Consider the following 25,254-nt stretch of genomic DNA (forward strand, 5'->3'; position numbering starts at 1 on the left):
CTCCTAGCAAAGCAAATTCAGTGACACATGTCAGTTAAGGTGTGAGCTAATATGCTAAACTTGCTTAAAAAGGTCTGTTTGACCGATTGAAAACATAAATACAATATCAAAAAGCCTGTGACCAAAGATTTTCATCGTCATAACTACACTGTAGCTATGTACATGACTACTAATAATAAAAGCCTTGAACCTTGAAGTTTATTAGGGTCAAGCATAAGGGGGGGAATGAGAGTAGGAAAAGCATAATTTGTTATTTCAGAATAATGTGAACATGTCGAGAATAAAGGGAAAATGTTGTTGAAAAGTAGAACTCTGTGCCAGCTGCCAGGCATACAACAAATATGTTGCTATATATTTCGAGAAAAAAACATCAACATTTGGAATGTTGATGTGCGCACATTACTTAACTTTATTCTCAACATTAGCCTACAACTTTGATCTCCAAATGCAAAATAAATAAAATGTCTTGCTATTCTGGTTTATTCCCCTTATGCCTGACCCCAATCGGCCTACTGGCATATAATCCTGTTTATAATTTATAATGTAAATTAGACAAGGCAATAATAACTTATGGTAGTGTATGTTATGAGTACGCATGACAATATATTTTTATTAAAACCAAGACAGTAACATGTAATAATAATCGTTAAACCACAAGCAGCACCAACAGAACAGTAACAGATATTTTTTAAACCAAAACAACACAAGTTCATCATCTTTCCAGTATGACAGGATTTGGCAAACAGGTAAATAGGCATTCTTATTTGGAATAATAACAAAACATGTTAATTTACACTTAAGCAACAGAGAAATTAGTTGTTAGAATGGCATCATATCAGTGTTCAGCTCCAACTCAAACATGGCTCCTTCTAAACACAATGTACATCCAGGTCATTTAAAATGGCAACTATCCAGGCTTACACTGTCCTACATGGCACACAGCTGGTCCTTCCATAAGAAAGCATGTTCCCTGCATTTACGTTTCATACAGCTTCAGCCTTTATTTTTTTTCACATTTCGTAACATCTTTCCGTTCCAACAATCAACACAATCTGATTTGTTGACTCCTAGTTTGGCAATGTAGCTAACTTGTCCTGTACACCCTTTGAACTTAGAGAACCCCACCTGTCTCATGCATGAGCCCTGAAGTCCAGATGCTCAGGGGTAATTATACAGACCAATTCTAATCACCTGTGGGGAAATAAATACCAAAAAGATCCTCTATCGAGCTGAGAGGGCTCTCCTTCTCACCCTCCCAGCCCCTCTCGTGCCTCTCTATCGAGGTGCGTTGAAGGCCCCCTGGGCAGCGCTGGTTGCAGCTGTGGTGGCGGCCTGGCGTACCGCCTGATTGGACATGACACCGGTGGCGAACTCGGCTTGGGCCTTCTGGAAGCTGGCATCGGTCTGCCTGTACTGACTGTGGATCTAAAGAGGGGAAGAGCAATAGCACGCTGACACCCGATACATGAAGCAATTCATCCTCATATCATGCACATTGCGAGGCGGAAAATGATCCGCAGAACCTGATATGGAGGCTATTCTTCAGACTGTTTGTTTTCTGCTGCATGACAGGTGGACCACCTGGGCACAATGGGTGCAAGTATTTCCAGAGAGATAGATAGTGCAAATTGTCTAACAGTAGTTTGTAGCCTGATGAAAGCATTTATTATTTAAGTATTTTTTTACCTAGACCTACTTGTCCTTCCGCTTATTAATTTGTAGTAATTTACATTAATAAATATATTATAATTGTGCTGCATTTATGTTTAAAAAATATGGATTTCAAATTTTGCATTTATCAAATCTAATTTCCATTTTTTCCCTAGAATTTACCACACAGAATGAGTGCTCAATAAAACATTTCGCAAGGTTTTTAATTGTAAGCTTTTGCATGTAATTGATAAGTAGTGAGCATACGACAGGATAAATAAGACTTGTATTATATTAAACAAGTTGTGTGTGAGTTTTCAAATCTGTACTTAGTGTCAAAAGTAAAAACCTACATTTGTGTCACTACCCGTTTATTTTCACTCCATGTAAAATGTGTTATATTCTGTTTTCACCTTCTGCAGCATGACGACCCCCATGGCGGTTTGGGCAGTGAAGCAGACGGCATTCATCATCATGATCGCACCAACGGGGACACTGGTCTTTAGAGCAGCCAGGCTCACGATCCATCCGCTGAGGAGAAGAGACAGTGAGACAGAGAAATTAACAGAGGACAGAAACTGAAAGGAGCCATGTGTCTGTTCAACACAGAAATGCTTAAGTATACCTGAAACCCCATCCAGGGATACCAATAGTCATGATGACGTTGGTGACCACTTGGGCGAAGAAAATGAAGAAGAAGACAAAGAAATTGAAGGAGCTGTCACTCCTAGAGGACAAAAATCACAGAAAGAGAAGTGAAACATAGAGCTTGTTTTAATATTTAAAAGGATTTTGACACAAAAATAAGGGTCCTATGACTCCTATCTGTGATGCAACAAAGAATATTTGTTTCTTAACTGAACGAAAATTAAAGTGATTCCATTAGAATGAATTGCCATTTTAAATGAATTTAAAATACTTTGGTCAGGGTAATCACCAGACATTGTTGTTTTATGAGGTATTACAGTTGATATTCCTGGGTTGTGAACTGACAACACAAGACATTCGAAAACATTACCTAGGATTTTGTGAAACTTGGATTCACATTTTATTATAATTTTACAGACCGAATTATTAATTTAAAAAAAAAATGTGGGGGCTACGCCATAATCTGCATTGGGCAAGCTTGTTTTTTATTTTGTTGGGCTTTTTCATGGGGATGGTGGTACACACCTGAATGCTTTGTACATGGGTCTGTACCAACAGACGAATGAGCATGGGGCAAAGAGGAGGGCCCAAAGGATGGCTAGTCCCAAGCCAACTCCCCCCGAGGAGTCCACACAGAACATGGCCAGGGAGGAGACCAGGTTGAAGAGCAGTGTGCAAGTGCCGACTGGACCATGAAGAAAAAAGCAGAAAAAGGACACAGAAGGATAAATGAGAATAGCTGAATGAACGGGGGGATCTCTTTGTTGCTTCGTGACAGCGCTGTGGACTTCAAAGAACACAAATCAAACACACCTCAGCTCCCTTTGAAGAAAGAGCCAACCTGTCAGGACATTGGCTGATGCAAATTATGACATAATGTATTACTTTTCTTTGCCTGCTGCTGGGTTTAGAAGTGGCTTTTTCAGTTTTCCTTTGGTCCAGGCTCAAGACTCAAGATTTATGTTCAATATTAGGTTTTATGCTCGGCCAATTCCTATCGTATTCGGTCACTTTCTGCCTCAACCCTCTCACTCCCCCTCTGTTTTCCATTTTAAAAATCAGTATTAATGTTCATTTTAAAATATGTTCTTGTTTACAAAAGCACACACATCCAGATAATAAAAGTCCTCAATCTGGCAGTGAAGTGTCAGATTTCTTGAACAAACATTCCCGCTCCGACCTCAGACAGCGCAGGAGGAGTCACACAGGCTTGAGTCGGTTCTAGCTTTTTCTGAAGTGATTCTCTCATTTATAAAATCACCCCCTTCAACTGATGCATCTTCACAATTCAGATGAGTATGGCAAAATTAATTAACTTCACCTGTTGATTATCTTGCTTAATATGTGATAATATGCATACATGTCTGAAGCGGGGTTTCCGTTAGCCGGTAATTACCGTTTTTTAGCTGGTAAAATGTATTAAAAAACGGTAAATTCAAAACCTGCCAGTCAACATGTCCGGTAATAATTAGGGATGCTCCGATCGATTGCCGCCGGTCATTATCGGCCAATATTAACTCTTAATAGTTTGATCGGTGCTCTCTATTAAGGCCGATCAGGAGAGCTGGATCTGATCGATATGGACATAAACGCGAGTGAAGTATAACCGGACGCGAGAGAGAGATCAGATCAGCTGCTGAGTCTGACGGAGACACGCAGCTCTGCATGATCACCTGAAGCCCCGCCCGCTGTTTAGCGAGCTGCTTGAGAAACTGACGGGCTGTCAGGAGAGAGAGGGAGAGGGAGAGGGAAAAAGAGAGGCTCCCTTTCTCCCGTGTTATTATTCAAAGTTAATGTAAACTTTTGAATAATGTACTTCATCTACTATAAGTAGTTTGTTTGAATGTAATAATTATGTTGTTTGGGGAAGCGTATCATTTATTGAAAAATTAATAACTTTTCGATCTGTTACGATTATAAACTGAAGCAATATAAAAATGAGCCCCATTAACTGAGTTTTAAACATCAGCATATCCGGTCATAGTCCGGTAATTACCTGCTAACGGAAACTCTGCTACACCATTCTTATTATTATTATTGAAACATGACCGGTAAGTTTAGAATTTGTCCGGTAAAATAAATTATTTCCGGACACTTGACCGGCAAGAAAAAATCCTAGCGGAAACCCTGGTCTGGAGCTGAAATCTGAAACCCAGGTTTAAAATTAAAGGTACATTTTTTTTGAAACATTAAATTCTGAGGTTTTTACAGAGGAAATTGGCATAGCTCTTTTTTTATGAACTCCATAAATCTGAAAATACGGTCAAAAGCCATAAAAACAACTTTAGAATATGGAGGAAGTGAAACTGGAAGTTTTTGTGTATGTAGTAAATGCTGCTGAAGTGGAGATGTGTGGGTCAGTTTGAAAAAAACTGATTAAAAAAAGATTATACACTTGCAAGACATAACAAGTGAATAGGTAGTTGATAACTTCAAATGTATGTTTAGATATGTATATGAGACATTATTTAATGTTAACTTAAGTTGAATTAAGGAGCAAATACTAAATGTGTATTTTGGGTGTTTTCATTCCGCTCGTCGGAAGAAGAGGCAAAATTGCTCAAACTCTCAAGATTGACCGGTGCATCAAAAAAGAATGATTTGACAAGTGTCTTTCCTAAAGTGTCAGCAGGTGAATATTTACATTTTTCACTTCAATCACACACCCTATTTATTAATACTGCCCCAGATATGCACCGTAAGTAACTTTATCACACTGATGCTGATAATTCACACAACAGTGCAGAGCAAAAGTTGGAGGAACTCACACATCCAGAAGTAGTACATGATGGTGACGGTGCGCTGGAAGCGCTGCATGATCTCCACATTGATGTCCTGGTAGAAGCAGGGGCCCACAGGGCAGAACGATGGCAGCGGGGGCCAGTTATTCTGACGGGCTGATGAAGACAACAGTGGGAAATCATCAATCAAGGCAATTTCTTTTTAACTCCCTAAATCAATTACACATTTAGGTATCTTAAGCATTGGTTTCCCGCCTCCCTCTCTTACTGGCTCCGGGTCCCAGGGCGTGTGACTCGAGCTCCCGCTCTCTCCTCTCCAGCTCCCGAGCTTTCTTCTCCAGCTCCTCCTGCTTCCTCAGCAGCTCTGCTGTGGTCGCGTTCACTGCCGTCTAACATAGTAAGACATAAAGTAGAAGATGAATTAGAACTGCATATCAAATTTCAAAGAGAGAGGTTGTGCAAGTAATAAATAATAAAAAGGATTGTGTTAACGATCTGTTATTATAAGAGATTCAGATGGCCATTCATATATAACACTGAGCCTTTTTTTCTCACCAAGGACTCCCATTGAGATTAAGAATCTATTATTTTATGTAAAACAAGGCCAAGAAGTGCAGCGGCATTTATAACCACACAAAAATACTTCAGGAAACATAAAAAGGAAACAACTGTCTGTGTCTCTTCTCGGCAGCATGTGTACCTGGGAGGTGTAGGAGCCATAGTTGCGAGGCTCAGTGGGCGTCGTCCTGCTGGGGGGAGTCTGAGCCGGCACAGGTGGAGCAGAGGGAGAGGTAGCTTCATACGGAGGTGGAGGCTGGAGAAAGACAGACATCATACATCAGTGTGACCTCATCCTGTATGCACCAACTTCAACACTTAAAAAGGGCTGGGCAATATATTAATATTATATATCAATATGAGATGGGATATTGTCTTGGATTTTGTGTATGTACATTTCTGAGCTTGAATCAAATGTTCTACTTCTTCCATCATCACATTTCTCCTTTACATTTAATGAAAACAACAATAGTAAACCCTACAATTTTGCACAGGAATTTGGTAAATAAATATTGGGATATTTATTTGTATCACAATGCCCAGCCCAGAGATGGAGTACTCGAGTCCTGGACTCGGACTCGAGTGCCGATTTTCGGGACTCGTGACCCGACTCGGACTCGCGCACTGATTGACGCGACTCAGACTTGGACTCGTGAATTCTCGCGTACCCTGACTTGGACTCGGACTCGTGAATTTTCTCCCCCACGATGACTCGGACTTGACTTGTACATTGACGCTCTGACTTGGACTCGAGCAAGTTTTCTCTGGAGTCTGATGTCCTCTATCCTGGCGTGTGCACCTGTGAGGCGAGTTCACGGACTGGGCCCGCTATTCCAGTCTAGAGATGTCTAGTAGTAGTAGTGTCTATAGAGACACACCCCGCATCGTGCTGTATGCTTTCACACATTCTGCTTCCACATTGGAAAAGAGCAGCGCAAAATGCTCGTTATGTGGAAACAATATTGAAGAGAAGGCTCCGTAAGGATCGAGTTCAGACATATAGGCTGTCTTGAACACTATCATCAGAGTAACGTGATCTAATCAATAAATAAAGATTCAGCCGATAACACGAAAGCGCATGGCTACTTAACATGCAGAATGACATCATTTTGCATGCTAAGTAGCCATGTACTTTCTGGGGCTAAATCTTTACCAGTAAACCGATTTAACTGGTAAAAGTTCCTTCAAAATAAGAGTACAGATCTTATTACTATCAAAATAAAAGTGCAAAACGAAAACTTTACAATAGGAAAATATTGGCATACAAATATAATCACTTCTCTAAAAGGTAACTCATTTTAAATATAGTTAGACATATTAAAAAAATAAAATAAAATAAAAATAGTAAATTTACAATAATAATATTAATATTACTCATAAGCTTTATATTTGTATAGCACCTATTACAAGAATTGTAGCCAAACTTGCTTCACAGCAGTTCAATAGACAGATTAGTATAACATGACAGGATGAAAGTAATGTAGAGGAGCAGCTACATTTCAACACATATATCCACGAAGAATAATACATGAAGACTTGTGACTCGGACTTGACTTGGACTCTTCTTAGGTGACTCGGACTTGGACTCGGACTCGAACATAGGTAATGATGACTCGGACTCGACTCGGACACTCATTGGGTGACTTGGACTCGGACACAGGTAATGATGACTTGGACTCGGACTCGGACACAGGTAATGATGACTTGGACTTGGACACAGGTAATGATGACTTGGACTCGGACTCGGACACAGGTAATGATGACTTGGACTCGGACTCGGACACAGGTAATGATGACTTGGACTCGGACTCGGACACAGGTAATGATGACTTGGACTCGGACACTCCTTGGGTGACTCGTACTTGGACTCGACTACGACTCTCCCTTGGTGACTCGGACTTGGACTCGGACTCGAAGTGTGGTGACTCGAGAGTCGTGAATTGGTGACTTGACTACAACACTGGCCCAGCCTTACACTTAAACCTTTTTTTTCAAACAAAAACTAAACTGCAGCTGTGTAACAACAATATGGCCACAGAGGAGTTGAAATACAGAGTTTGAAATGTATCTATTTATTGGTATCCGATTGAGACATTCATGTCTACAACAATATATGAAGCTTTCAATAACAGATTTGCAAAGACTAGTTCAGCTTCAAGTACAAATGTAGTTCTTGTTGATTCAGTATTTGCCAATATCAACAGCTGTCAGGAAGTACACATGAACCCAAGCTGTTTCCTAGAAGCAGCAAAGATATTCAATTCTAGAATCATGTATATCGCAAAGCAAGTGTATATTTCAGCTACTCTGTTTATAGCAATAGGTCTTTGATGAACATATTACAACATCAAGTGTCCTCATTAAAGGTTCATTGAGCAGGATCTTTCTAAAGGAAACAGTGTAAAGACTTAAACTGAAACTACCCCTCTCAATCATCACTTGTATGAATTTCTCCAGCCTTACTGTGTCTTAGCTAGTTTGGGTTATTCTTATAAAGAAAATGCATGTCAGTAGAGCGCACCATTTAAGCTCAAGGTCTGCTGGCATTGAATGAGGGCGTTACGGTGGTATAATTTCCCAATTTAGTATAGACTGGCTGCAAAAAACCAAACTGCAAGCATCTGCGATTTGTTCAGGGAGACAAATAGAAGGAATGAAGTAAGTGAAACTAAATTGCAATTTCAAAACTGAAAGCGTGCCGATAGACACAGTAAACACATTAGACATCTGAATAGAAAAAGTATAAGTATGGGATTGAAGATTTAATAAATTGCAATTCATTCACATTAACTAATTGCCTTTCTTCATCTTGCTGCTAAATGTGGGATCATTTAATTTAACTTGCACATTACCTTGAAGTAAATGTGGAGCCAGTTTCTGTTTCTCAATTTTTTTTGTCACAAATCTGAAATTAACTGAATGAAGATGTGTTTGATGATGATTGTCAACATCATATATATGTTTTCTGTTTATATAGCACATTTGCTTTACATCAAACCTGAACAATACATTTAATTTTATCAGACGGAAAACAATAAAATCAATAGAAAACAATCAAATAAACACCAAAATAATGGAAAAACGGGTTAAATAAACGGGCAATAGCATTTTGTTTCCCTAATGTACCCTTCACACTTTGTATACTGTACAGTTTATGCCCTCACAGAAGAAAACAAGGCGGGACAAGCCCTGGCATGACACGAAAGGAAGCTGTTGTGTTGTATATTATCTATACAGTACACTATCAGCAATTATCCCTCATTATCTCACAGATAATACAACATATTACTCACCCCAGGCCCAGTAGTGTTATCAAACGGGTTGTAAAGGTCCAGTGTGGCATAACCCGTGTTGCTGCTGTGTTGAGTCACTGCAGGGTCCTAGAAGATCAAAACAAATGGTTTATGGGTTAATTAGCACATAAATAAATGTGACTTGGCCTACTGGAACATTCATCCAAATTCGACAAACCTGAGCGGCTTCTATTGATGTGTTCATCGTTAATAATATGAGCTACAAGTGGGCAAAGCTTGAAAGGAGGGCGGAAAGGCCGAGGCAAAAAGGGACACACGTCACATGAGCAACAACACGCCTGCTATTAGACAGAGCCAACATCAGGGACTTCTGCACATCACACAATTAAAACACTGCACCGAGGCAGGATATTACATTATATTCATATTTCATTTCACCCACCTGGAAAGGGTTGGGGTCCTCCATTGGCTCTGGAAAGCTTGTGTATTTTGACATATCGATGGCTTGGTGTTATGGAAAGGGGAGCTAATGTCAATTAGCCACCGCTCGCTGCTAACTGTGAGTCTCTTCCAGCAGATAAAAAAGATGCGCTTGGTTCTTTTGTTAATCGAGAGGAAGGGCGGTGTTAGTCGGTGTATCCAGTCAACTAGCTACCCGCCCCTCCGGTGGTCATCTCTCCACAGTTTTGGGAACAGGTGAACACGGTAACGGACAAGTTGAACGCTGTGTTCCCCGGTGTGTGACTCCTCTCTAGTCCCGGCTGCCAGGATCCGGATCACAGCAGAGCAGATGCTTTCTCCCACAAGAAAAACAGCCGAGGAACCGGAAGTAACCAGCACAAGTCTGGCGGTCATGTGACTGCTGCTGCGGCAGACAAGCACGTGAGAGCAGTTGGGCCGCACATTTTATTGAATAAAATCCCCAAAAGATCTCTCGATGCATAATAACATTTATTAATAACAATCATATAACAATCATCTTTTTATAGCTCACATATTTATTTATTCTACAATAAACAGTATGTTTTCCTGTATCATTCATCAAAGATAGCAGAAAAACATGCATTATGTACAAAGGAGGGGACTTTGACAGAGGATTACTCACAAAGTACTTCATTTTATTTCTGGTATAAGTCAAACCAGCGCCATATAGAGAGAACAACTCTGTTATGGCTCTGAGTCAAACTAGTACCGACTCCAACAGTGTCAGTTTTCTTAAGAACTTGTGGTAAAATATATTTGTAGGCTATCACTCGTCAAATATAGCAGGAAAAAAATGAAGAGCAGCTGATTTGAATAAACAAACCAGTAGGGCCTGGCTCATTTCGTGGCATCTGCAGGCAGTGGCAAGTCCTTCCGGCATATGCCACAGAGGCCGCGACTCTGTGGTAGCTGTGGCAAGTACTTCCGGCATATGCCACAGAGGCCGCTACTCTGTGGTAGCTGTGGCAAGTACTTCAAACAAACTCGAGAGACGGCTGAGTGACCGCAGTGCAGAATCGGTGTATAGTTTAAATCTCCTAACAATGTTGTCCATTTTAGACATAGGCTTATTATATTTACAGCCCTTAATAACATCAATTTTCTGGGCTCAATATGTGTCTTGGCCGTTTTCGTTGTGATCGCTAAATTCCCCTTGTTTATAATAATCACCGTTCCTTCAACAGGATAGGCATACTGTAGTGATTCAAAGTGTGATTTTAGCAAACGAGTGCTTTTGTTTTGAAATCACTTCCATGAGTTTCGCCCCGCCCCTCGCTGACCATTTAGTAAGGTAAAAAGCAAAAACCTGGCAAAAACCAAAAACGCCTCTCAGACGCTCTTCCGTTTACGTGTTTAATAAAGAAAAACAAATGGACGGTAGATACACGGATTCAATCACGTTAGGCTATGTATAATTTGTGGTATAATTTATATAAAACAATGGTAAGGACGTTCCTTTTTGTCTTTAATTACATAACATATACGTTTTTAATTACATTTCCTTTTTTAAATTAATTCCAAATTAAACAAACATATATAGTATAAATAAGCCAGGATTTGAAGGAACAACTCAACTTTAAAACAATTACTTCATGCTTTGCAGTTTTAAAAAGATAATTGCCTCCTCTTCCAGTAGATGTCAGTCTTGTGTATTGAAGGAATAATCCCCCCTACTTCTCCGGTCTCAGCCCATGGTGTTTCTCATGAAGAATGAGGGACTTTAAACCACAGGTAAGTAGGTGTTTTTCAAGTGCAGCCAAAATAAACGTTTATCCTTTTATTTTGACACATTCACTACAACATGTAATTGAAGTTAATCTTGAAGCATTGTTGCTTCAATACATCTTATTTTCTTTCAGGCTTGTACAAAGGTTGTACTATTTGTACTGCTCATATATGACCCTTTCAGTCACCTTTTGAGCAGCAGTAGAAAGGATTACACCTATAGTTTATACTCACTTCATGGCCTAATGCACAATCCAGCCTGGTCTCTTTCCCTTTTCTTCTCCTAGAAGTTTAATGGGGTCACATGGGTGAGGGCCTTCCATAGAGGCAGTCATATGTCAGGCTTTGTCTTTGTTTTTGTTTTGTTTGTCTACCCTCCCTCCCAAATGTAAAGCGTCTTTGGGTTCAAGAAAAGCGCTATAGAAATAAATATATTATTATATGATTTCTATACATACACATAGGTCAGATTGTCACGCACATAAACAGTTCTCACACGGTCCTGTCTAATGTAGATCAGTTGTTGCCGGGATCGCCTTAAGGGGTCACAAGATAACAGTTTTGCATCCGGTATTCTTTAATTTCTCATTTAGGTGGCTTAAAGTTTGGAAAAATCATCTTACTCAATACTGTGTGTTACATCTAAAAGTAAAAAAGCATAGCCCTCACACATACAACTTGAAAGAAGGGTTCCAAAGATTACAGATGTTTACTTTTAAGAAGTCAAGTAGTGATGAAATGATCTTTAGCTGAACTTTTGTGAGGTCTGCTTGAACCTGCTCACACATTTCATTCATCCTCATGCCCCGGGTCTGACAGTTGACTCCTGTGACTCATCATTTCCTTTAATTGCCGTTTCATGATTGGTCCAGATGGATCTGATTAAAATGTTGGACTCCGGGAGCCTCCCTGTCCTAAAACCGCAGCATTCTTCAGCCAATGGAGCAACGAAAGGCTCCATGATGTCACTGCCAGAGGAATGAACTGGCTAACGGTTGTATGTGGAAAGTGACCCGGCTAACAAGGTGTGGTCTGGGTGTTGTAGACCGCTCCTAGCTATAACAACCAAAAGTCAAAGGGATAATTCAGACAGAATTATGCATCTTGTGTATTTGGATGTGTTTGTGTGTGCAATGCCAATTTTCTTATTTAGCAAGGAACTTTCCATCTCCTCTAGAGTGCAGTTAAAGCGCTGCGGTTTTGATAAGTTCTTACACTATAACATGGGTTTTAACTGAGGCTATTGAAAACATACTTTCTGCCTGGAAGACATGAAAGTGTAAGCCATGCATTCTTTCTATCCGCAGACACACTCTGGAAAGTACTAAACTCAAATACAGTTTAGAGATACTGTACAGTACTTGTGCATTTTTGTTTTCCGTTACTTGTTTACACCCCTGCATTTGTTTGACATTGTTCGATACAAGTTATTTTACAGATTAAGATTTTACAAATAAAAACATATATCATCAGTGGTCAGCATAACCATAGTTCGGACCCTCTTGAAAAAAAGCTGGCCAGAGACAACTTCTGACTGGTTTTATCTTAATAAATATAAAATATGTTTAATATTGCATAAAATAGTAAATATTCGAGAAAAGGTCAAACTATCAAACAATTTGGTGTAGTTTTGAGCTTTTTTTTCCTACCCTGCACAATTAATCATTGTATGGCCCTTCAGATTTACCTTGTGATCCTTAAGGGGCCCAACCCCTAGGTTTGGAACCACTGGATATATTGACCTTAATGTGTGTAAAGTAGTTAAAACCAGCTAAACCTCAACTTGCTACAAGGATGCACAATGCAGCAGTGTTGACAATCTCATAATGAAATAATATCAAGTGATTTTAGGCATGTTTTGCTGATAATACAGAACTTTGGTGTTGGTACTCTAACACGAGTAAATGTACCCAGAGAGATTATTGAGAACATTCATCCAACCTGCTGCTTGCTTGAAACTGTATATAAACTGGAAATCACTTCTGAGAGGCGCTTGAGTTCACACTGTTTAAAACACCTGAAAAAGCCATCAGTGCCTGATTGAACGGTTACAGCACTCTCATCAGGAAGTGCCTGAGAAACCCTGAAGGTCCATTCATAACATTGAGGTTCAGTCTGTCACATGCTGAACCACGCAGTTGAGTTTTGGTTGAGTAAACAAAAGATTTGAAGGACTCTACTGTTAAATACTACATATGTCTAAACATGTTAAGCCTGTTTGCGTAATATGTTGCATTCATAATGTTAAAAAGGTTTTTTTGAGAGGGAGCAGCTGGAAATCTTCTTGGACAGTGTAAGAGAAAGCCACGTAACACTTTGTACCTGAGTGCAAAGCCAAAGCAAAAAGAGTGGGGGATTTTTTTATTGAGCTCATTCTGTAAGTAGGTGCAGCTGGAGAGGGGGAAATAGAAAGCATAACCTCTCTGGATGCTTTGAAATAACTTTCTCATGACATCTTTCTCTTTCCAACTCTCACTGTCCTTCCCACTCCCTGTTTCCTTCTGGTCTTAGCCAAATGTCCCTGAAAGCAAAGTTTACAAAATATAAATTGTGTAAGCGGGAGTTTTTAGTCTAATTGAATACATACTGTAGTGAGCTATGATGACATAAGAGCACACAGGGGACAAGGTATTGGACTGGGAATGGAAAGATGGAGGGGGAAAGGGTGGGGATTATCTGGAGAGTATGAATGGCAGGCAATGATGTAAAGTGATATGCAGATGGACGACAAGGGAATGGGAGGAGGCGACATAAAGAACGAGTGTTTGAAAAGGAATCTATAAAACAGTTTATTAACATGTTGAAAAGGATTTAAACACAGCTTTCAGAAAAGGAATGTGTGACGTTTATATAAGATACAGAAACAGTTCAGCTGTAGGGGTTACAAAAGCAACTACTGTGCCAACATACATTCATGTAAACTGAAGCCTTTTCTACACAGTGCACTGTTTGAGATCAACATAAGACTGGCTGAGAGAATGAAGGAGAAAACAAGGCGAGTAAATGTAAACCATGCATGAGGCACAAAACAGGAGTATTGCATGTCGGTCTTGAAAATATTTCCTCATTCCCTCTCATAAACTCTGGTGCAGACAACATCCCCTGCAGTCATTGTCTGAAAGAAAACAGCAACAAAAGGAAATGGTTTTCACTTTTCTCATAGGGAACACATTATGAACTAGTTATAAGTTGAATCTCATGAAAAAAGCAGGACAAAAAAAAAGGTTGTTCTTATTTATGTCTTATAGATGATCTATAAAAGTTCTCAACCAGTGTTTTGTTTTGTAAAGCTAATTGATTATCATTTGAATGTCTTACATTCTATCTATAAGGTCATGTATCGGTGCTTTATACACAATAATTACCAGAAATACGTACCAGTATCAGTTCTCCATCGTTGGTTACCTCTCGAGTCCACGACGTCTTGGGCCCATCGCCTTTCTGTAAAGTCTGCTCACAGCTAATTTTGCTGTCTGTTTCCCACTTAGGCAAACTCTGCAAGGATTCAAAGAACGCAGAATATAAATCATTCAAGTGCCTATAAAGTCATAAAAGTTGCTTTTCTTTCATTATAACTGGAGCTTAGCGTGCCTATTTCTACATATCAGACATTTTTTTGGCCTGTCAGGAATTTGTCCTTCACCAATCACTTGGAAAAAGTTTGATGAAGAACAGATCCATGTGCTATCACCAGGGCTGACTCTAGAGTTGCACCAAAATGATTTCCATATGTTTCTTCTGCGCATAGCTTGCCAAATGCTGGTATGCATGCATTGATATTATTCAGGAATGTGTACCGTGCAGGGACGTCCATCCACTGTGGCCTCATTGAAGGACTGGCCCACGGTGAAGGAGACGTGGGTGGTGCGGACGCTGGTGGAAGTCTTGATGGACAGACTGTCATCCTGCTGGGTGATTTCCACTGCCGGGCTGGAGGCCGCTGTCACCGCAATCTTCCTCAGGAGCATATTCACACCTGGTCACACACAAAATGGAAATAAATCCTGTTAGTTGCGAAAACATCACCTATATTGGTTTGTGTTGAGTGCAAAGAATGTAAAGTGGATATGAGTGGTTTTGTAGGTGATAGCCCAAATAACAAAACTGCCGGCAGATTTTAGGTTTTTACTCTGATTTCTCAACTGAAGTAAAGCATGCAAAAGATTATCTTGCACTATTTTATCCCACTCTGTTTCTTCTTGCACTATTTTATTGTTTTTTACATTTGTTGAATTGTTTTTTGTCTTATATATATTTATGTTGCATTGTTCGAGGAGCATGGGACTTAATATTTGCATTGCCATATCTACAGTGACAATAAAGCCTTTGAATCTTTGAAAGCAATCTTTAAATCATCAAAACTAATCTTTCACCAACTTTTTAGGTTATTTCTCTAAGGTAATGCAGCTGCGAGCAAGGAATTTTGCTTGCTTGGCGGACCTTGAAACTATGACATCTGATATTTGAAAGCCTCACAACAGCAATAACCAAATGAATTGTACTATTTTCACAACAACTGCGTTTGCTTATTATTCTCAGTTTGCTTTTCCCACAACAAAGGTTATGAAAACAATGCTTTTTGGCAGTCATAAAGTTGTCATAGCAATCTGTCACATACATTACACCATAATGATAAGACTGATGAAAAGAGAATATGGCAGTGAACTGTTCATTGTGTTTCCTAGTTTCAAGTCTCTGCACGCTGACTTTTATTTGCTCTACTAAATTAACTTAAAGGTCCCATGTCATGCTTTTCCGGTTATTACCCGTCCCCTTGTGTGTTATGAAGGCTTTTTTTCATTCGCGATGTCTCACTGTCTCGCAGACCCCATGCAGCAAGCAGGAAAATAACCCAGCTCACACTGTCCGCTCCTCGCAGCAGCGAGCCGCGCTACGTCCTGCCAACACGGCACCCAGACCCCACGCAACATTCTCATCTGTTTGTCCTTACTGGTGTCATTTTCTGGTTGCTAATGCTAACGCCATTATAACAGTGGGCGAGCTGACCAATCAGAGCACAGTGGGCTCATAGGGAGGGGGGGGGGGGGGGGCAGGAGCTCCAACAAGCCGGTTAGGACAGAGTGAATACACATAGGCCAACTTTACAGAGATGCTGTATGAGAAACCAATGTGAGTTTGGAAAATTGTACAATATAAATCTATTCTAGCATACCTCAACAATGGAATTATGATCAGTAGAAATGACCATGACATGGGACCTTTAAATCAGGGAAATGAAGATACGTTTTTGTGATATTTAGAAAATGGCTGCCAGTAAAGCATATGAGTTGTTTTTAATGGATTACAAAATGCAATACCACTGGTATGGTCTTTTAACCATTCATTACTGTGACATTGTTAAAAACTTCAACACAATATCAAAATTTGGCAACTACCAATTCAACTAAAAACTCAAATGAAGCTGGATTCATTTGAACCCTTATCACAAACTGAAAGTGATGCAAATTTGTGTCTTTAGTTCTCTCTCTTTGTGGAGCTTTTGCATCTCTTTGTTTTCTGTGTATTTCATATTTTCAATATTTTTGCAAATGTGTGTGTTTTTCTACCTGCTTTGTATCTGTTGTACTTTTTGTGTCTATTTGTGACCGATTTTCATTTTGTTTGGTGTCTGTTTATAGTAGTTTCATGAATCTTTGTGGTGGTTTTGGACATTTTGTGGTCATTTTGTGTCTCTTTGTACTCGTACGTGTCTCTGTTGTAGTCTCGCGTCTCTATGAGATTTTATTGAGTCATTTTCTTTCTCTTTGTTGCCTTTTTCAATAAGAAGCTGCAGTAAGGTGAGCAGCAAGGGCCCCCCTGCCAGTTGATTCAAAGAGCCGCTCTGGCCCTGGTGCGCTAGCCCCTTGGGATCTTGAGCGTGGTAGGGCCGTTCTCTAATTTATCCATGTGTTGGTGCTGGATTGGAAGAGATGTGATGTTTTAGGAATGTAAAAAAAATGTAAACGTCCGTCCGTTGATGGTTAGGTTTTTGAAATGATCAATGTGAACTGGAATGCCACATAAAGCTCAAGGCTACCCCACAAATTTGATTTAGTAAAGACCATATTTGCTCATGGGGTGGTACTCGAGGCGGCAATACATATACACACACACAGCCTTAGATTGGGTCAGGGAGGCCCAAGGCAGTGAAGGAAAGTCAGTCTCAGATCCGGCTGGCTGCTGGGGCCCATGTTGAGGCTTAGTTCCGTTTACACTGGCTCTAATTACAACCGCATGAGGAGGACTCTGCTTCAGATGAGTCTAATCTAGCATTCCTCCACAGGCTATTTGTCTTCAGATTTTTAATGGATGCCACTGGTTGGCCCTGGCCTGACCTCTCCATCTCCTGCACTCTCTCATAACTGCCATCCATACTGTCTCATATAGCTTAACATGACCAATATTCCCATAATCACATGTAAGGAGGGCTGAAGCAAACCAGTTTAACCACAGAGAGACACTTTAGACCACTTTGGTTCTCCAGTTGACCTCCTGTTAGCAAAGTGGATTTCCAGGAGATAATGCCACTGACAGCAAGATTGACAGGTCTTTGTGGAGGAGATGCTTCCCTTTCCCTTTTGCATTTTAACAAAGGAGCAGAATGGTTGATGATAAACTGGATAACAATATGATGCCTGACTCTAAACTGGCATCAAATTTACATTTAGCCTGTAAAGCATTTTCAACTAAAGGTGGAAAACAAGGGGATGCAACCCTGTGGCGAATAGTAACTCAGTACATTTACTCAAATACTGTACCTGACGAAAAGTTGAGTTACTTATTTTCAGTTGATTACTTAAAGTTCTGGCTACCTCACACTTATTTCTTGACTTCAAATCAGAGGCAATATTGTATGTTTTACTTGACTACATTTGTTGTTGACAATTTGATTTACAGATGAATTACCCAAAATACAAGGAACACATATTGTATCATGTTTTGCTGACTTTGTTGATCCCTCTGTGAAATTCACAAGCTAATCTGCAGTTTATAGGCAAAATATATAGCCTACCAATGCTTTACCAGCTGCAACATTAAAGTGATGAAAACATGAATTAATCATTAATCATATCCATTAATAACATATTTATTTCTAAAACGGGCCTTTATGGTATCTTTTAAATAATTCTGTACTTTTCCTTTACAACGTTGACTGGAAGACTCCAAATTGTATTTTTAGTAGGCTTAGTAGGCTAGACCTCTACAGAGAAAGATTTTTACTTGGCATTTTTTAAGCAAATTAAATAAAAGATATGCGTGTATAGGCAGTAGAACATGCTTTAAATGCATTTCTTACCCAGAGCTTTCAAAAGTTCTTCAAACTGTTGTGAAGTCTTCATTTTCCATTTTCCTGAGAAATCTATTTTCTTCTCCGTTTCCATTATGTTTGCAGATTGGACGCCGATAGTGTCTGCAGACTCTCCGGTTCTCTGTCTGTGTGTCTGACTGTCCCCTCGGTTAACCGGGTAGTAGAGCAGTCTCCGCTGTCTGCATCTGCGCTGCACTGATTGGCTGACAGCTCTCCTGGATCTGATGCTGGTCCAGCCAATGCAGAGGCCGGGGACAGGGAGGGACTTTCCCCCTGGTCCTGAGTCAACCCTCCACTCCTGTCAGCATGGTGAAATATTTGGATACCAGCTGGAAAATGCACTTCCAGTAAGTCCTTTGATGTTGATGAGCAGCCAGGCCCCGACATTAAGTGTTAATTGATTTTTTTCTCTGGGTGATGCCAAGTGAATTGTCCCAGTGATTTGAGAAATAAGAGGTAATACAACCTAAATAACTTGGCAATTCAATACAAAACGATGACACTTTTCACTCTCATCTTAAGACATGTGTTAAGATATCAGATCTGGAATGTGAAATCAGATATCAGGGTTAATTAATTGTTTTCAGAATGGGGGGGTTGCAAAGCTGGTAATGAAAGAGCAAAAAGATAAGAGTTACAGCTGAAGGCATCTATCCAGGAAGGTACCATCAGCATATTTTCGGAATTAAAACTTTTAAGAGAGACACATCAGTCTAGTTTATTCATTGTTGGCTAATTGTAGAGTACACGCTCATTTCCCAACACTACTGCTTTATCTGAATTGAGTTACATCTCAGGTCTAAATGTTAAGTTTGTAAACAAACAGAGACCTAAGACACTGTTTACATTCTCATTGAGGTGAAACGGATCCCTCCTCTATTACTCTCAAATTACAATTCACATTGGCATTTAAAATACATTTTTTTAAATGAATACAAATGATTTCAAAACAAGAAAAAGTGTGTTAAATTAAATGTTGTAAAACCAAAATAAATGTCTTCTGTCAAATACAGCACAGTCATTTATCTAGTCAATATACACCCACAAAAGTGCAAATACAATACTGTTAGTCCAACAGAAACTGTAATGTTATGCTAGCAACACATTAGCTTCAGGCAGCTATGACAATGCTAGCTTGGTTAGCACAAAATACCTTAAATAGTCAAAAAGTGCTGTGAGAAGTGGAGTCTGACAGATAGTAGTACAACAAGGGCATGCTAAAGGTGGATAAAGAGGCTAAGTCACAACAATAGAAGGTATTTGTATTCCTGTATGTGTGACCAAAATGGTGGATGTAACAATTTCAACTAAACTGTGCCAGTTGCTAGCAACATAATATCAAACAAAAAATTCCCCAGCGCAACGTTTTAATTAAACCAACCCATTTAAAAACATCTGAAAAAATAGCTGTACGGTCAGTTGTTCGAAGGCCGAAACACAGGATATCAATGCTTTTGTTAGTTGCCACTTATCTATAATATTCCCTTTCAAAGCAGGTGTCGTCATCATCACTTGATAACGTCTCTCCAAACTAGAGAAAGTCTCTATCAACCAAGGACAAAGATGTTAGGCAGGTTGTGCCTGGAATGAATAACTTGGCCTTGCACACTGCCAAAACATAGAAACAAATGTATTAAATTGAGGTGAAGAAGAAGTGTGCTCATGTGCACAAATTATTAAATCAATGTCTCAAATGTTGTAACTGTTTATGGCCATGTCTGATTTAGGTAAATTAGAAAAAATAAGTACATTTTTCAAATGTTCCCCTCAAGTACTATTGATGTAATAGCACCCCATGTGTACAACAAGTAATTGTCAGAGCCTTTATGTGCAAACTTAATTTTCCATAGTGAGTCTCTCTCTGTTCTTTCTTACTCCAACGCATGCGCTCAAACCTATGGCTCAAACACTGCCAAGAATATTTCATCAGGTGTGGATCAGAAGAGATACCTCTGGAAACATGATGCAGGGCATTCATCCAACAAAAGGAGGCATGATGTTATCAGCGCAGGATTGTCTCAAGCATTCCTCCCCGTGGCACCATCCAGATACTGTCCCCTATTACAGCAACACAGGGATTAACCTCACCAGGTATTTTATACAGAGGGGGAATCTAAAAGCACTTTTGAATGCAAAGTAGGCATACCATCCAGGGCATTATTAACCACTGGCTGGCCTCAGACTGGCAATACACAGAGGACAACAGCAGCTCATGGCTGGGAAGAAGAAGAGGAGAATGGCCCTGGTGAAAGAATAACACTGGACACTGCTGTCCCTGTTGCTATGACAACTGGTATAGTTTCATAATCTGTGATTCCCCTGAAAGCAATCTCCCTTTATAAAAACTATGATAACTTCCGTGGCTCCCTGTGCTTTGGGGAGGGAACATTACCTCAGCATTCATACATGGTGACTACCATTATTGCCCCCCCATCTCTAAAACAACAATATTAAATTATATTTCAATGTATAGTATAGAACCTACCAACACAATGTAATATTATGGTATTTAGGAAATTATGAAGTTTAGTATAAATACACTGAATAATTGAGCTGATGTTCATATACAGCAATTATACATATAGACATACATACATACAAACATAAATTATATGTTCAAGAAATAACATGTAACATGTAGAGGAAACTCATATGTAAACTCCAAACTACTGTTTGTGTAATTATAATTCATTAATAATTAATAAATTATGTTACGTATATTCATTGTTCTATTTTTTTAGTTTTGTTTCCTTTGTATATGTATTGTTGGGCAAATACATCTGGAGTATTCGACAAAAAAATAACAATGACAGGTAAACTCCCATGGTAAACTTCAACAAATGACAAAGGTCATTCATGAACATGGGTAAAGCGTCCCCTAGCGTTGATTTAGGGTAAAGACTGTTTATCTTGGGCTTTCTTGGATACGGAACCTTTGTTTGTGCATGTTTCCAGTCGGTTTGGATTCATACAAGCACCGGATTCATAATGTCGAGGCACCTTCGTTTCATTTCGCGGACAGTGATGGTCCAAGACATCAACGTTGAACAGGCGTACAAGACTTTAACCAGGTCAGGTTCATGCTTTTAATATGAAACATTTTTTAAAGACAACTGTTATCTATTGGACGACAAGCTAATGTTAGCTAAGTTAACGTTAGCCTTCCGCTCAATGTCACAGAGCTGCGCCTGCGCATTCGTTTTAAGGAGAGCAAATATTGTTTACACGCTTTTAGATGTTTTTAGGGATTTTGTGAGTTAGACAAAGAGGTAATGAGGATAACGTCAACACTTCATTAAAGGTGTTTCAAGTCTAGAGCATGTTAATCACCATACTAGCAATGTATGACATTGTGTCGTACTATATCATGGCCAAGAAATTCGACTGAGCATAATAGCAATCTCACATTGAAACTGAAGTTTAAAATATCAAATTCCTCCATGAGTTGTTTAATAAACACATCTGATAGGTAAAGTTTAAATAATCAATTAAAATTAAAATTAAAATTCATGGAAAGTATTGGTCGATGAAAGCAGTCTCGATGCTGTCCTAGCTTTGATTATGTTCTTTAAAAATAAATGTGTAAACATTACCTATGAGAAAATTATAAATCCATTGAACGTTTTCTATGCACTACTTTTACATTTCAGTTGAATGGGCTGACTGAGTCTTTAGTATTAGCTATTAACATTTACCTGTTGGGAATGCAACCCCAAGTGTCAGCTCTTCACATGTTTTCTCTACATACCCCAGGCTTCTGACTCGGGACGGCATTATTGAAACAGTGAAGCGCAAGCGGTACTGCGAGAAGCCCTGCCAAGAGCGTCAGCGGAGGAGCTTTGAGACCTGCAGGCGGATCTACTCAACAGAAATGGGCAGGAAAATTACCTTCATCTCCAGGAAAAACCGAGAGGATCCCTGGCTTGGCTGCTAGTGAAATGGAGTATGATGAAACATGACATTTTCTATGGACCTGTTGAGATAGGGCCAGCAATGTGGAAAACCCCATCAAGATCATGTCCCTTGCTTCTAAATGGACTTTGGTAATACTGATGACTGTATTTCATTGTTCAACAGTAAAAGGAATACGATGTGTATATGTGCATTTATTGTCAAGTCAACTTTGGATTTTTGTTTTTCATTTTCTCCACAAAAAATGTGACATTAAAAATTGCATTGCTTGTATTCACTTTTGGTTGTGATGAGCAGATTAATGACAACTTGTTTGAAGACATTTTGTATCTTGAATCTTCCCACATAACCTTGCTATTGAAAAAGCTCATAAACATTGGACCATTTACCATAAAACCTTTTGGTGAACAAGAATTTCTCAGCTAAACTTATATTTAAAAAAAGTCCTCTTATAAGTAAAAAAACCAAGATTTTCAGTTTTACATGATGTAAAATAGAGAAAGGCAGGAAATCATCATGTCATATGTTAAAGAGTGAAAGAAGTGCTTTCTGACATTTCTGCATGAAAAATGATAATTAACAATTATTATCAAAATAGTTGGCTATATATTTTTTAGCTGACTTACTTGATGAAGCTCTGCATACCAGTATACCTTGCAAGTTGGATGTGACTTAATCGGCTGGATGAACTCAACCAATGCGGGTTAGTTTTTGTGTGGGGCTCGGTCAGCAGTGTTGCCTGCTGTTAATTAATTTAAGGTCACGACTGCACAGTATGGTGTTATACCCGCAGAGGAAGTCGACCACCTCCCATAAACTTCATTAAGTGAGCAATATTGGCCACACAAATCTGTCAGACCCCGAGCTTTAGCCACAGGTGGCTGTAATGTTTGCTCTAGTTTTCATAACACAGGGGAAGTTAAACATTTGCAGCATGTTCATTTGTTTCAGAGGTTGATGTCCTGTTGAATGTTAGTCAATGGGTGTCCTTGTGAGGAGTCTGAGTACTGAAGTTAGCTTTTAGATAAAAACAGTTAAATGAATATTTCATGCTGTCTACTCTATTAATATAAATCTGTAATCCGTAAGTGTTTTATATCAGCCAAGGGGAGCACATAAGGTGTTGGGTCTGTGTTACTCCTGCTGTCTTTATAACCAACACATCCTCACTCCCAGGTCGGCCTATGATGACGTTATGTCAAGTCCTGTGTCGGCTTTTTCCAACGCCAGGGGGGGGCCTTAGCGTCCATTTTCAACGCAAGAGGGGGGCCCTTAGCGTCCATTTTCAGCTTTCCGGGATGTCCATATGCTTCTATGGACGCTCATGGAAGCACGGCATTCGTTTGTGTCGACTGCCCTTAAAGGCAATGTGAGCGTCCATTCTCATTGGATAACGGAGAATTGTACACCCGGAAGTAAGTATTCCCCTTACTGTCGATTGAGTTTACAGTGATATCTGCACTACTCATCGACTAAAAAACACCAGATTATCCTTGTTAATTACACAACATTGATTGGTTTAAATTGTGTGCAATGCTTTTGTATTTTTCCCCTTCGATTCGGAGAAACAAATATTTTTTCGGAGTAAAGGATGGCAGAAGACACTACACTACCCAGAATCCCCAGCTATCATTTGGACTACACCATGTGCTCTGTTTGATGTCACGTGATCTTCAAATTTCTCCCTGCAGAAAAAAAAAACATGGCCGAACTTCGTTTTATTCTCGGTGGAAAATGCCTATTTTAGAGTTAGTTTGGCCATTAAAATGCGTTTTGATGTAATTTGATGCGAGAAATATGAGTTGTTATTTCAGATTATGTGTGCAGTGGATGTACATGATCTTTAGTTTGCTAGTTATTACGAAGATTACTTCAGGAAATTGCGTCCATAACGTTTTCATTATTACCAAGGTGGTTGCTAGGGACGCTGCTATCGATATTATTTCTGTTATGTTGTGTAACTGTTTAATGGTGTTATCTTTATTGCTACCCCCTTCCCCGTCAATGTATAGTGTTGGTCCACAGCGCAAACATATTAGTTTAACAAAATCCGCATCTAAAGATACGTTATTTTCCCCTGTGCAATTCCAGTCTCACATCTCAGAGCACATCGTCATTAACAAATACCGGAAATAGACCGAAAACATTTAAAAAAATTAAAAAATAATACTTTATTCCGAGTGTGCTTGCTTTTCTCTTTGAAAGTCATCACATACCGGCATTGTAATACACGGTTCGGCTGCATTAAACATTACATATCTGCCGTAGTTCTGTATTTATAGAGCCCTGATGAGAAGACTTCTAGACAAACATGAGGAACTGAAAACGTGACGTGGATCATAAATATATCAGCCATTAAACAACATCTTACATTTCTTTTCACACAATACGTTTCCTTGCAGTATCAACACTAATTCGGCTGACTTTTATATTTGATCCAATTGGTAGATAGGCTGTATTTACACCATAAAGGTGCACAGCTGATATAAAGGGACACCTAGTGGTTAAAGCATGTTATTGAATTTCATTATTTTTATTATTAGATATTAATAGGATCCCTATAAAGTATATTCATTACTCGTTATTCTCTACTAATAGTTAATTAAAGACTGTATATAATGACTATTTTGCACATCCCTTTCAAGATTTTCTAAGGTTTATTGACATATCATATAGGCCCACACAACTATGGTGTAGTTATGCATTGAATGAAAAACTTGTGTCGCAGGTTCCTCAATAGTGCATTACAAGACATCTATCAATATTTGTGCATACCTCCAGCAATGTTAACTATGTTGAAGCACTTATTTTAACTGATATTATACATAATGTATTATACTCTTATAAGATGTATGTAGATATTTCATCTCCGGCCTTGTCAGGTATTGAACAATCAATAAATAAAGAACACAGAATTGTTGAATATAAAACACAGAATTTGTGTGATTATACTAAATGATTTACAAATAAACAC

The 25,254-nt window shown here is 39.2% G+C and overlaps 3 protein-coding genes across 3 annotated transcripts; 1 reads left to right on the forward strand and 2 right to left on the reverse strand.

The window, feature by feature from the left end:
- Positions 1-577: 577 nt before the first annotated feature.
- scamp3 (secretory carrier membrane protein 3) lies at positions 578-9,691 on the reverse strand. Its single transcript, XM_034210496.1, has 9 exons — positions 9,294-9,691; positions 8,891-8,977; positions 5,740-5,853; positions 5,308-5,428; positions 5,067-5,195; positions 2,824-2,983; positions 2,276-2,377; positions 2,064-2,181; positions 578-1,425 (listed from the first exon to the last, which is right to left on the reverse strand). The coding sequence occupies exons 1-9, from the start codon at positions 9,345-9,347 to the stop codon at positions 1,276-1,278; spliced, it is 1,035 nt and encodes a 344-aa protein (XP_034066387.1). The 5' UTR covers positions 9,348-9,691; the 3' UTR covers positions 578-1,275.
- Positions 9,692-13,837: 4,146 nt separating this feature from the next.
- On the reverse strand, positions 13,838-18,554 carry crabp2b (cellular retinoic acid binding protein 2, b). The gene is made up of 4 exons (XM_034210255.1): positions 18,357-18,554; positions 14,857-15,035; positions 14,438-14,554; positions 13,838-14,174 (listed from the first exon to the last, which is right to left on the reverse strand). The coding sequence occupies exons 1-4, from the start codon at positions 18,439-18,441 to the stop codon at positions 14,124-14,126; spliced, it is 432 nt and encodes a 143-aa protein (XP_034066146.1). The 5' UTR covers positions 18,442-18,554; the 3' UTR covers positions 13,838-14,123.
- A 2,739-nt stretch (positions 18,555-21,293) lies between these two features.
- On the forward strand, positions 21,294-22,588 carry mrps21 (mitochondrial ribosomal protein S21). The gene is made up of 2 exons (XM_034210256.1): positions 21,294-21,439; positions 22,122-22,588. The coding sequence occupies exons 1-2, from the start codon at positions 21,357-21,359 to the stop codon at positions 22,300-22,302; spliced, it is 264 nt and encodes an 87-aa protein (XP_034066147.1). The 5' UTR covers positions 21,294-21,356; the 3' UTR covers positions 22,303-22,588.
- The last annotated feature ends 2,666 nt before the right edge of the window (positions 22,589-25,254 follow it).

The sequence above is a fragment of the Gymnodraco acuticeps genome, unplaced genomic scaffold, assembly GCF_902827175.1.
Source record: "Gymnodraco acuticeps unplaced genomic scaffold, fGymAcu1.1, whole genome shotgun sequence".
In the NCBI taxonomy this organism is placed as follows: domain Eukaryota; kingdom Metazoa; phylum Chordata; class Actinopteri; order Perciformes; family Bathydraconidae; genus Gymnodraco; species Gymnodraco acuticeps.